At 33.8% G+C, this 12814-nt stretch overlaps 1 protein-coding gene across 1 annotated transcript in view; it reads left to right on the plus strand.

Annotated features, from left to right (window-relative positions):
* The window catches only part of LOC145686093 (tubulin beta-1 chain-like), a 109614-nt gene that overhangs the window by 90924 nt on the left and 5876 nt on the right, over window positions 1-12814 (plus strand). The window contains exons 5-7 of the mRNA XM_081759033.1: window positions 3678-3845; window positions 9836-10021; window positions 12498-12637. Coding sequence (XP_081615159.1) covers window positions 3678-3845; window positions 9836-10021; window positions 12498-12637 — 494 coding nt within the window. The remainder of the gene's footprint in view (window positions 1-3677; window positions 3846-9835; window positions 10022-12497; window positions 12638-12814) is intronic.

Here is a 12814-nt window from a genome sequence, read left to right on the forward strand (position 1 = left end):
GTTGACGATCTTCCGTTGTAATATTCTGAATAATCTTGCAATTTTTCTTTTTTCCCAGGTTGCATAAATTTTAGGTTAACCTTGAATAATTGTGTGTGTGGTTTATAGTGGTTGGGAGGTGATAATGCAGAATAACGGTTTTGCTAAAACTTTGAGCTACCCACGTTGACACGTTATGTTGATTTTTCAGCTAACGTCAACATTGAGGCAACCAATCATTACGTTCGGAAAAACAACGATCTCATAAATCTTAATATCTTTGCTGTTTCTATAATTTCTTCCTAATTAGAAAATGCACACAAAGTTTTTTAACATAAGCTTTCGTTTTAGCATCACTTACAACAAAATTTTTCGGACCAGAAAATGGATATTATACGGTCAATCTACCTCTCACCAAATTATTCATCCAGCTAATGTTTCAGTTTAAGAGCGAAGTATCTTTGAGCGTAGGTGGGGGATGGAGAGTCTATCTGCTTCTAGTTGAAAGTAAATAGCATTATGTTTGCCTCATCTGTTTAATTCCGGAAGTAGAAATGTTCGGAAAATTTGCAAGTCGTCATTCTTTGAAGCTTGTGTTATCTTTCAATGTTCTTGGAACTTTCTGCGCAATGCGACACAGATTTAAGGTTAACAAACCAAAGAACTCTGCGTATTCTCCTGAAACGTTGTAACCTTGCAACAAATTGACTGAGATCCTTACACGACAGTATTACCAATTTCAAATTATCGTGTCCACTTTTCGAGTTCTCCGTTTGATGTTGAGACGATTATCTGTTTAAAATCTACGACGTTTTCAAATCTAGTGGAAATACATGTGTAGGTGGTGGCAGGAAGAATAGAAGAGAGAAAAGAAGACATGTGGACTAGCATGAAGGATGTGGAGAGACTGCCATATTATCATGTTTTCTCACCCACTTCCCCCCTCTCTCTCTCTGCAAATCCTTTGAAGCCCTAGAAAAGACGGGTTTCCTCTCAAAAGGAGAAAGAAGAGTTCAATAAATTTGATTTCAAGAAAGAGCTTCTTCTTTTTACTCATTCCCCCTTTTAACTAATTTAAAGTGGGAACATCGGGCTAATGTTTTCGATTGTTCTTAAGTTGCGACACTAAGTCTGTAATGGCTAGTATCCACGATTACATTACATCCTCGTCTAACCCCGTCTGACTATCAATCTTCGTATACTTGCTGGCCGTCACAGAACCACGTTTGCTTGAATATCATTCAACAGAATAGTATATTCGGTACGCGTAGATTTTGCCTTACATATATCTGGAAGTTTTTTTTTTTTTTTTTCCTCGACATATGCATCATTTCTTAATTTTCTAATCAATTCAAGCTTATATGCTCCTGTTAAATTATTCTTTTTCTTTTCTTCTTGACAACATGGTACAGAAAATTACGTAAACTAAAAACAAATAAGTATGGTACATGATAAAAGGGGACAAAATCGTGAAGCAATACGGCCATGTGAACAAAGTGACGATCTGCGGACTAGCGCTCAGCTCCCGAAACAGTGACTCGTATCCTGTGTTGTTCACAACTCCGTGCCAAAGGAGCAGAACTTCTAAACTGAATCGGTTGTTCCAGATTTTGTCCGTGGCTTTCGATGTCTGTTAGAGAGAGACCCGTAAGCCCGAGAAACGAGTGTATGACACTAAATAGAGAGTAACCAATAAATCAGTATTATTACTGTAACCAGATTAACCTGAGGTGTATGCAAATTTAAGATACTGTCCTCTTATAGTGTAGGTACTATTGTTGGGAATGTAGATTTCTTATAAATACAAGGGGAAGTTTTATGATTTTGTCTGATACTATTTTATTCTATTCGTAGTTAAAAGTAGAGTAATATTCAAAGGAAGTGTATGTCCTCATTGTTTGAACATACTGCACACTTACATTCAACGATATAAAATGTTTAGTGATAATATTTTTCTCTGTGTCAATTACTTCACTGGATACAGATTGGATACATCAATAACAGTGGTCACTGGTGTGATATATTCATTAGCATAAACGTATGCTTAAGACGAAGGATGTATTATTACTATTAGTAGTACTAGTAAAGATGAAATACCTAGTTTTACGTCTCATAGGGTAAAGGAGACAGGTGGCTAATAAAAGTGAATGATAATGGAAACATTGGTGGAATGAGAATGTGCGAAGAAAGGGAGAACTCTGAAAGAAAATTAACCATGAACTCACATGTCCTGGGCTTATACCAGAGGTGAGCGCTATCACACATTATTATTATTATTATTATTATTATTATTATTTAGTAATATTCAATTCGTAAACTTTTCGAATATAAATGTTTACAGAATAAATAAAATTAGAGCCATTCAGTAAATTTTCAACATCTCTCAGAACAATTTAATATAGACTGACATGGAGAGTATTTGGGTTCGAACAAACCTATCTGCATGGAATTTTATTTATAAAACCATCTCTCAGCTCTAAATTTGCTGATAGTTGTTGTTTCTCAGTAAGATTCTGCAAACGTTCACTAGATGTCATTGCAGCGGTCATTACAAGCCAAACACAGTGCGATATTATAATTATAATTGCAAGTGAGAACTGTCGATATAATGTTGAAATCAATATGAATAACTACAAAGTGCACAATTAAGAAAAATAAGTCGGTAATATGCCTTCATTGCACGTTCTGTAATGTTAGTGCTGAACGCAACGCCACACCGATACTTTTGAAGTTATCTCCAGGTTCTCGAAGCCAGCGTTCTGCCATGTGGAACGAAACATTGGTTTATAAACTTCTGCAGATAATTGGTTGTAAATTACATCATGCAATTTCATGGTAAAATATCTGTCGTGTAGTTATAAGATGTATGCTTTGCGTTTAGCTTCTACAATGACAGTTTCAGTGGCATGTATTAAACGTTTGTAGTATTTTGGAGGAAGAACAAAAACAAAACAATAGCACATTCAGAGGGACATAATGGCTCTATAAATAAAATTCCATACAAATATATTCGAACCCAAATACGTTCCTTGTGAGTCATTTTTGTAGTCCTTACACACGTACGCCAGTCTTTTATTTTAAGATTTCCAGTATGTTCATCTCGTACTTAAACTACCTAATCAAAATGTTTCATAATATAATGTTCATGGGTATCATTACGTATTGTGTGTCAAATTCCTCAGATCTGCGATCGTTTCCGCCGAGTTAATTAGTTAGATAAGTATTCAATAAATTTTGATTACCCATTATTAGATCTATACAAATGTTCTATTTGTTAAGAACGTTTATTGTTTCATAGATGTTCTCTCTATTAATGAGGACATGAATTAAAGGTGTTATGAGTAATTGGTTTTTAGTCCATTAAGATAGTGAATTCGCAGTTGTGTTGTTTTTGAGGATTATTGGTATTTAATAGTGTTCATGTGTAAATCGTACTTAATCCCGATTCATATGCTTTTTCAAATTTTGTATACACGTTCTCCTTCAAGCATTTACTATTGATAAAATACCAAATGATCGTAATAATTGAAAACAATGACACGTAGTTTTAATGTTTCCGTTTTTTTTTTTTTTTTTTTTTTTTTTTTTTTTTTTTTTTTTTTTTTTTTTTTTTTTTTTAGAAAAAGATGAATAATGAATTTGTTACTAGGTAACAACGTATTTAAATGCGGAGTAATTTTTATATTTGTTTATTTTAGGTTTCAGAAACTGTCGTAGAACCCTATAACGCTACGCTGTCAGTGCACCAACTAGTGGAGAACACAGACGAAACATTCTGCATTGATAACGAAGCTTTGTACGATATTTGTTTCCGAACACTTAAGCTCACGTCCCCAACATATGGTGATCTTAATCATCTTGTGTCTGTAAGTAAATGTTTTTCTTTTCATTTTAAATTTCTATTTCGCGTTTTGTTCTTGCGGTAAAAACAAACTTTTCTTACTTAAAAACACTGACGATAAATAGATGAATAAACAAAAGTTTCAAAAAGAAAGAAAATTCTTAAAACAAATAAGAAAATATCCATGAAGATACTGTCCTGTTTGTAAAAGACAAACATAAACACTAGACAGACATGTGTCACGCTAATTCCTAATAGTGAACCACCATGATAATATATTGTCGCTTACTACTTGCTTGATACCAATATAGATGTCACTAGTATGCAGGCAAACATTTAAAACTATAGTGACGATTTAATTGCAGTTTAAAATCTGAATTGATTCAACACAATTTAATTATTTCAAAATAGAACAAGGTCGTAACCATATTTAGATTTGAGCACTAATATTTGTGTAACCGCAAATTAAATGGTGCGCAAACTAAAATAAGTAAATAAATGTAAACAATTATGTAGAGTTCTTGATTAAGCACAATTTTAATCTATAGTGTACCATCGGCCAAAGGCTCGGGCGCAACAACTGGTTATTTTTAAGGCAAAATATAACTATAAATACTTTTTTCGCAATCATTGTTTGGATATAATATGAAAATATTGATTTGTTACATATATGATATGTACATTCGTATAAACAAAAATTCGCGATTACATAGTTTATTTATTTATTAATTTGTTTTACATTCTAAGAAACAGAAAGCTTACATCGCCAAATATATTTAACTTTATATTTCTCAAAGCATGAAAAATTTTGAAAAGTAAAGCATATTGCTTTGCAACTCGAAGTATCTGCCTTCTGGCGGTCCAGTCAGCTGTATTTTTTTTTTATTCTCTTTTTCATTGGCTCTCTTTCTTTGAGAAGAGAGGAGGATAATATTTTTTCTTCTTTTTCTTAAAGTTGTTTCGTTTCATTGGGTTTGCCATATACCATCAGAGGCCTATCTTCGCTATATTTTTATGCAATATCTTAACAATATCCAAAAAATCGAAAGTCATGGAAATATTCCATCGAAACGCGCCCTTATGGGTCAAAGGAGAACAAAGACAAGTGTCTTGAATTTCAAGTATCTGGGAAGTATTTTGACGAGAGACGCTTACTGCACCAAAGAGATCAGGTCAAGAATTGGCATAGGCAAATAAGTATTCAACAAGAAAAAATCACTCTTAACTAGCAAGTTTAATATTAGACTAAGGAAGAAGTTCGTAAAGTGCTACATATGGAGCCATTGGACTGTATGGTTCAGAGACTTGGACGTTACGGAAGTTAGAGAAGAAATATTTAGAGCTTCAAAATGTAGTGTTGGAGGAAGATGGAGAAGATAAAATGGAGAGAGAGAGTAATAAAACGAAGATGTTTCAAAACGGATAGGAGTGAAGAGGACGCTTGTAGCCAACATCCTTCATAGGAAGGCCAATTGGATTGGACATATCTTGTGAAAAAAATTCTTTTTCAGAGCGCTATAGAAGGAAAGATGAAAAGAAAGCGAGGAGTAGGAAGAAGAACACAACTAATCGATGATTTGAAAAAGAGAAGAAAATATTGAGAGTTCAAAGAGGAAGCTGAAGATCCAGAAACGAGGAAGAAACATTTTCCAGCCCCAAACGTTAGAAAAGAAAGAAAGAAAGAAAAAAAAAAACTCATTAGTCTCAAGACTTGTCAAAAGGCAAAATACTTAATAATGATATCTTTAAAAATAATAAAAGTTTCTAGGTAATTAATAATATCAAATAAAAGAGCTACTCTTATATAGTTAAGATGATAGTTGCTTTCGCGTTTCGTATGCAACTAATCTCACTCGATTGTTATTATTGGTAACCTTAATTCAGGTTTTTTCATGCTTTTTTTTATTACCACAAGGCGTATACTCAATTATTAATAATATGTTAATCATAATGTATTGTTATCTTCTTCACTGTGCACAGAAAATAATACAGTGAAACCTGTCTTCAGCGGAATCGAGCGGGACTCGCAAAAATTTCCGTTAAAGACAGGTTTCCGCTTAATGGAGATAGACCTTTCCGTTAAAATATATATATATGCTTATAACGGACATAATGAGAAAATATATTGATGTACGCAACTTGTTCAATTACAGTACTTTTTCCTTCTACGGATTAATACCCAAAAACACTTAAACACAAAATATGCTGTGCACACTTTCCTTTATTTTTCCCAATAGTCAAGCAGGATTTTTTGCATACATTGCTACTACTTGGCTGCGGTATACTTCAGGACACAGAAAAGCTTTCTCTGGAATTTTGAAAGTCCTCTGAACTCTTTCCTCCTTGTTTTCACGACACGTGATGGAGATATATAACTTCTGCTTTACCTCAATTCATTTTTTCCAGAACTTTGTTTTGTCAGTTTTCTTCTCATTTTTGTTGGCTGTCGCTAGTTGCTACACAAGCGGAACAGAGGTACGCCTACAAAGAAGACTGACAACTGACATGCTACGTAGGACTAGAGAAAAATTGTGGGAGCTGAATATGAGTAGTGATTGACGAAGGTCAATACTGCCCATAAAGATTTAACAAAAGAACGAAGTATTTATCGCAGACAGTATATGTTTACCCTCTCACAGGATGTTTAAAAATTTTCTAAACGATGTAGTCTGAAACTCAGAATTTTCCGTTAAAGGTTTATTTTGCTTTCCGTTGTCCGCATAACACAGTTTCCGCTTAATGAAGGGACTTTTATATGTCTTTTACTCCAAAATCCATGGGACCATGAAATATTTCCCTTTAAGACAGTTTTCCGTTTAATAAAGGGTCCGTTGAAGGCAGGTTTTACTGTAATAATAATAATAATAATAATAATAATAATAAAACTTTTTCGTATTTACATGAATGTATATTCGTATTCTCGAATATTCGTATTCATTTTTGCATTCGCATTCGTGAACACACACACATTCATGTATATAACGTTTGCAAAAAAGACGAATTTGTAGGTGGTGAATAATGTTCCCACCTTGAGAACGAGAGATCAGGACTCGGTTGAAAGTGTGAGTTCATGTAATTAAGATCCTGCTGTAGACTTTAGGTCCATTTATACCCTCAGTGCTGGAAAGAAATCTTTTACTCCAAACAAATAGAGATTATTCGTAGGGAGAACACGATCTAATATGTCAAAAGTTCCTATTCTTACCCTTAATTGACAGTAAAACTGTATGTGTAAATTTCACTTTTTATGGTGGTATCCGAGAGGTAAGAAAGAAAAATCAAAGACTCAAAGTCTCCAGTAAAATATATATAATTTTCTGTTCTGTTTTTGTTTTGACGTATGTCTGATAAATTATGGGATACCGTTACACGAAGTGGTAACGTCCCCTTGGGGTTGTCCAGAATTAAGAAAGCTATCCAGTAAGGAAAGACGATGATATGTTCATACACTTGCCATAAATTTGTTCATACGCGTATGTTCTTGCATTCCTGTACTTAGTTCTTCCAGTTGACTTCTTACTGCTCTACCCTTTCGTCTGGGTGTCGCTCTGGTCGTTGAGGTCGCAGAACAGTAGCATAGTACAAACACAGTGTATATCGCGGGAATGAATGTTTTCGAGTTTCCATTAGTAGCTTCAACACTTCTTCCTCAGAAATTTGAAACTAAAATGTAGGTAACCGTGTGTAAGATGAATATGTTGATTTATATAGTCAAGATAACATTTTAATATTTGAAATATAGAAATATATTTGTCATAAGTTCAAAGATACACATGTGGCCAAAAAGTGTAACGTCCCTCAACGACCAGCCTTCTTAATGACAACATTTTCCAGGAACCGGCATGAAATTTCGTGAATTTGACATGAACCCCTATTCTGTGCCTCCACCCCTCACACCAACCACCAGAGATTGAGAAAAGTATGTGCAGCCTCTTTTAAGCTACATTTCTTGCTTTCATCTATGAAATAAACGTTGGCAACAACGACATTCTACAGTCAAAACGCTACGTGACCGGACTTTCCTCTTTCCTGTAAGTGCTTTATTTTCCGGAAAAGTGTATTCGTGCAGGAATAGTTATAACTGAAAATACCTAGGGTATATGCCCGAGTATTTATCCGAAATGGGTATTTGTGTTTCAGTTATCAGTATGTGGATTTCCTCCTTGTTGACGAAAAATTCTTATTTGTATCATCTCCAACACGAGCACAAAATAATCACATTAGGACGGACATTTTTCTCTAGAGATTTAAGATTGAAATTGATATTAAGTAATGCAATATTGATTACTTAGCTATCTACACTTACCATCATGCTTTTCCCACTAGCTCTTGACGGCGCCTAACTAGCTACTTAGTAGGATCCCAATAGGGAATCAAACCAACCTTCACTCTACAAAGATGTACGCAATTAATTAATTAATTATATATATATATATATATATATATATATATATATATATATATATATATATGTAAAAGACCTATTTTTTGGATAATAAATAGAAAAAAAAGTAAATACTAATTTTTTAATTTACCTACCCACTGAATATTTTCTCTACGTACATCACTAGAAGTTTCTCATTCATTTTGTTTATTTGAAATGTCATGAAGGGAGAAATGCTACGTATGATAAAGTGAAATTCTAAAATTTGAATGAAGTTCTGAATTTAAGTGTATTAAAAGGTATTCGAGTAGCAGTGCTTTTCGTAAGTTGAACTGAAATAAACCGAACACAAATATCTTTATACTACAGTAACTGTAGGATTAGGATTTAGATTTCTGCGCTTTCGGCATCTAAGGCCATTTAGCGCGTCACGATTTGAGGGATGATGTCCCTCGGCGAGCACACAATCCGGGGAAAGGGAAGGAAGGAAGCAGCCTGGAACCTATAAGTTAGGCACCACTCCGGCATTTGCCTGGTGTGAATGAGAAAAACCTCATTCAGGGTGGCTGGTCTGAAAAAGCGTGTTACACTTTTTCGACCGAGTGACCCCACCGGGAATCGAACCCGGGACCAACCGCTTACACCGAAGGCGAGAGCGTTAGCGACTACGCTACGCGGGGCCACTACGGTAACTGTAGTTTCCAAAAGTACACTAAATGAAATTATGAAAATACTGTACTATAATTGTATTTCTTGTCCTTAGAAAAAAGTCCGATAAAGAAAACTAGAATAGTGAGGAGAGACAAGTTCGAAGTTCCTCAACTTTATAGCCCGAAGCCGAAGGTTCTGAAAACTGAAGACTTATTGCATAAGATTTTGAATTTACAAACTGCGATGACAGTGCGCGTATTCATAACTTATTTCATATGATTGTAGACTCATTTGAGAAAAATGGGCCAAGCAGAGAGAATTTACAATTGACTCCTTAGTTTCAAGTAGCAAAAAGCATAGGGCTATGTTAATGTAGTTGCGAGGGAATAAAAGGTATCTAATTTTCAATTTAAACGTTTTCTTATAAAATGAAACCGCTATTCAGAATAAATAAATAAATAAATAAATAAATCCTCTATGAAGCGACCACTTCCCCTCACAAAACGATCGTTTTTAGTGGGACGACTGGTGGTCTCAGTAGTTTTCCTATAGGTGTATGTTTCTGTGCAGTAAAACGTGTTAATTTTATGTAAGGTTTTGAGAAGAAAGAGAACAAGTCGAAAAACTAAATTTTCAAATGAAGACTATTTTTTTTAACCTATTTTGTTAGTAGCTTGGGTTGACAATATAATGCTCATCGTGACTATTTATGTTTCAATTATTAAGGGACAATATTCTATTGTCAGCACAGTCCACTAGCAAAATTGGTAAAAATCTTTAAAATCTTTCTTAAAATTGAGGTTTTGGACTTGTTCCCCTTCTCCCAAACACCAGAAATATTTGTATACATCTTTGTTTACTATAACTTTTTCTATACATATCACTGTTATGTTTTCTTTTTTTCTCTGTTGTAGCCCTAATCTTATAAAAAAAAATTAAAAAGTTGTTTCATGAGTTTCATATGAATTTTCTATTTTCAGGTAACAATGTCAGGTGTTACGACGTGTTTAAGATTTCCAGGACAGTTAAATGCAGATTTAAGAAAACTTGCAGTAAATATGGTTCCATTTCCAAGACTTCACTTTTTTATGCCAGGATTTGCACCTCTTACAGCTCGTGGCTGCCAACAATATCGTGCCTTAACAGTTCCAGAATTAACTCAACAGGTACTCACGAAGATTGTTTTCTTATTTTTTATGACATGTAGCTAGGATTTAAGTTTGTTTAAATTTTACGGGTCTATGTTTAAGTTAGTTCAACGATGAAACTTTATAGAGGCGTTAGTAACAATAGAGATTCGTCGAGAATACGTAGTGGTACATAGCTGAGAAATCGTATATGTTGACATAGAAAGTTAAAATACTCAGTAAATAAATTTCGCTTTTAGAGTGCTAAGCCACAAACGATTTGAGACCAGTGTCTATCATATGAACTTTGTGATAGACAGGATCCCTGAGTTGTCTCGAAAATATTTCTATTCCGTTCGTTTTGCTAGTGTCAAACGAAAAACTTAATTAGCGCATCTTTCAGTATCAGTTTCATCTGACCAGGTGTCGTGATTATCGTACAGCATACATTTTTAGGTTTGTAGAAAAAGAACCTTGTTGATATTGATTTTGTCGAAAACTACGCATGAAAATTTACATTCACCCATATAATTTTTTTCTCAGCTCAATGAAATTATCATTTTATCTTCGGACATGTTTTTCCTCTGTTGAACGCTAATAATATTGTGCGATGGTTTCATGAATACAGGATTTTTCTTTGTTTTAAACTACCTAATAGTTAGGAATCTTAAACTCCATTTTGTCATTTTTCAAAAAATACATTTGTTTCTTGATTACTAAATTATCTCGTGAATCAGAATCTAGAAATGAAATCATATTCTATAGTACAAGTCAGAAATTGGGATAATTGCAGAAAAGTACGCTGCAAAGCATCTAATTTTTTACTTTGACACAAAACGCTAGTAATTTTTGTGGTCGGTTATCAGATTAAATAAAATGTGGATATTTCCATGTACACAATCTTTCTCCTGGTGATGCCACCTCCCAGGTGATATCTTTCTAGTTAATATTTAAAGTTTATATATTTCGTGTTATATATTTATTTCTGTTCAGTTATGGTATTCGGGAGATGATTCTCATAACTTATTGCTTTGAGTACACCGTTTATGTATTTATATTGTCACACTTTTAATATATGTATATTTCATATTAAACTATGTACTTTTGAACTAATCAAAATGATGGATATTATGGAGTTCTGACTACCTACATTACAAAATTCTAAATACCCTGTAAATGTTTATCCATGGTTTCTGGTTTTGGATACACACGAACATTGATGAAAATCGAATTAATACAACCAAATGTTGCAAGATATTAAAGTAGAATGTTCATAACTGTTAGATGTGCGTGAATCACTGCTAGGAGTACTAGGAGTATCTGTATCACTATTAGGAGTTGACAAGATCTGATTTTATATATATAATATGATTTTTTTCATATACATTATAACTATAAACAACCTGTTCCAGCAGAACTGTCAATTATTATTGGCAGCGAATGATAGAATGGCACTGCATAACAGTTTTCGTCGATTTTCTCGGAAACTACACGTCAGAATTTACCCTTAAGTTCAATCATTTTGTTAAGTTCAATGTGATCTATCACCTCAACTGATATAAGTCTTATCTTGGGACAGTATGTTAGTTAAATGAAAATAAGTTTTAAGAGTTAAACATAATTTTGGACTTTGTCTTATTAACTGTAATGTGTACTGTCATAATGAAGAACTTCATGAGAGTATACTTCAAAACCAGTCTCACCCTAATAGGTAGCATTGCTTCCGTTCAGGTTTACAAACCAATTGGTTTGCTCAATTTTCCCCAAAACTGCGTATGAGCTTTTACACTGACACATACTCAAATTCACTATTGACCATTCCCACACACTGCTCTTTATTGTTGTTGAATTTACTGGGTAATCACTTTGATCTTCCATGTTGAAAATTTCAAACTTTCACTGAATCAGTGTTCACAGTCATAACTGCAATTTCGAACTAACTAGTCAGTTCTTTTTCGACAAGGTATCTAGATCTTCCGCCGCGGACATTTCAATATTCACATCTTACACAGTCCATCACTTAACTATTCAATAACAAATACTAACTTCATGTACTAACTTCGACTATGGATTGAATCAACTTTTGAAGTCACAAATATTGTTGAGTCAATTAAGTGTATGAAATTTGTCATTTTACAAAAAAGATATATATATATATATAATGCTATATGTAAAACGCTTCAACAACTGCTTGTAGTTGGATTAAAAAAAATAGTACATAATATTTTCACCTTGTCATTTTTCTTTAGTTCTAAATTTCCTTAAAAAATTTTCTATTTCATTCCTAGTTGAATACTAGAAACTTAAAAATTCAAGGATAATTGCGCAAGCGCTCTTCTCTCTCCTGACTAAAGAAAATACTTCAGTAAGAAGTTAAAATTTGTATGCAAAGTATGAGATCTTTTAAGATTATTTATCCATAGTACGTTTTACAAGACGCGCTTCATCTCTATTGCACACACACACACCATTTTGATTTATGGTCGTAATTCACCTCCATGTTTCTCATTTTCAGATGTTTGACGCTAAAAACATGATGGCCGCTTGTGATCCTCGACATGGGCGTTACCTAACTGTTGCAGCTATATTTAGAGGAATTATGTCAATGAAAGAAGTAGACGAACAAATGCTCAATGTACAGAACAAAAATTCCAGGTATACCGTGTTCATTATCTTTGTTTTCACAGTGCTTTACTAATATTTTATCATTTAGAAGTCTTATGCACACATACACATTTAGTACAGCTTAACGTGAAATCTGAATCGCAACTTCCTACTGAAGATCAAACTCGAATCTCCAGCACGATCTACGTTTGATGCTTGAGATTCGAG

This window comes from Thermobia domestica, chromosome 5 (assembly GCF_964235325.1).
Source record: "Thermobia domestica chromosome 5, izTheDome1.hap1.1, whole genome shotgun sequence".
NCBI lineage: Eukaryota > Metazoa > Arthropoda > Insecta > Zygentoma > Lepismatidae > Thermobia > Thermobia domestica.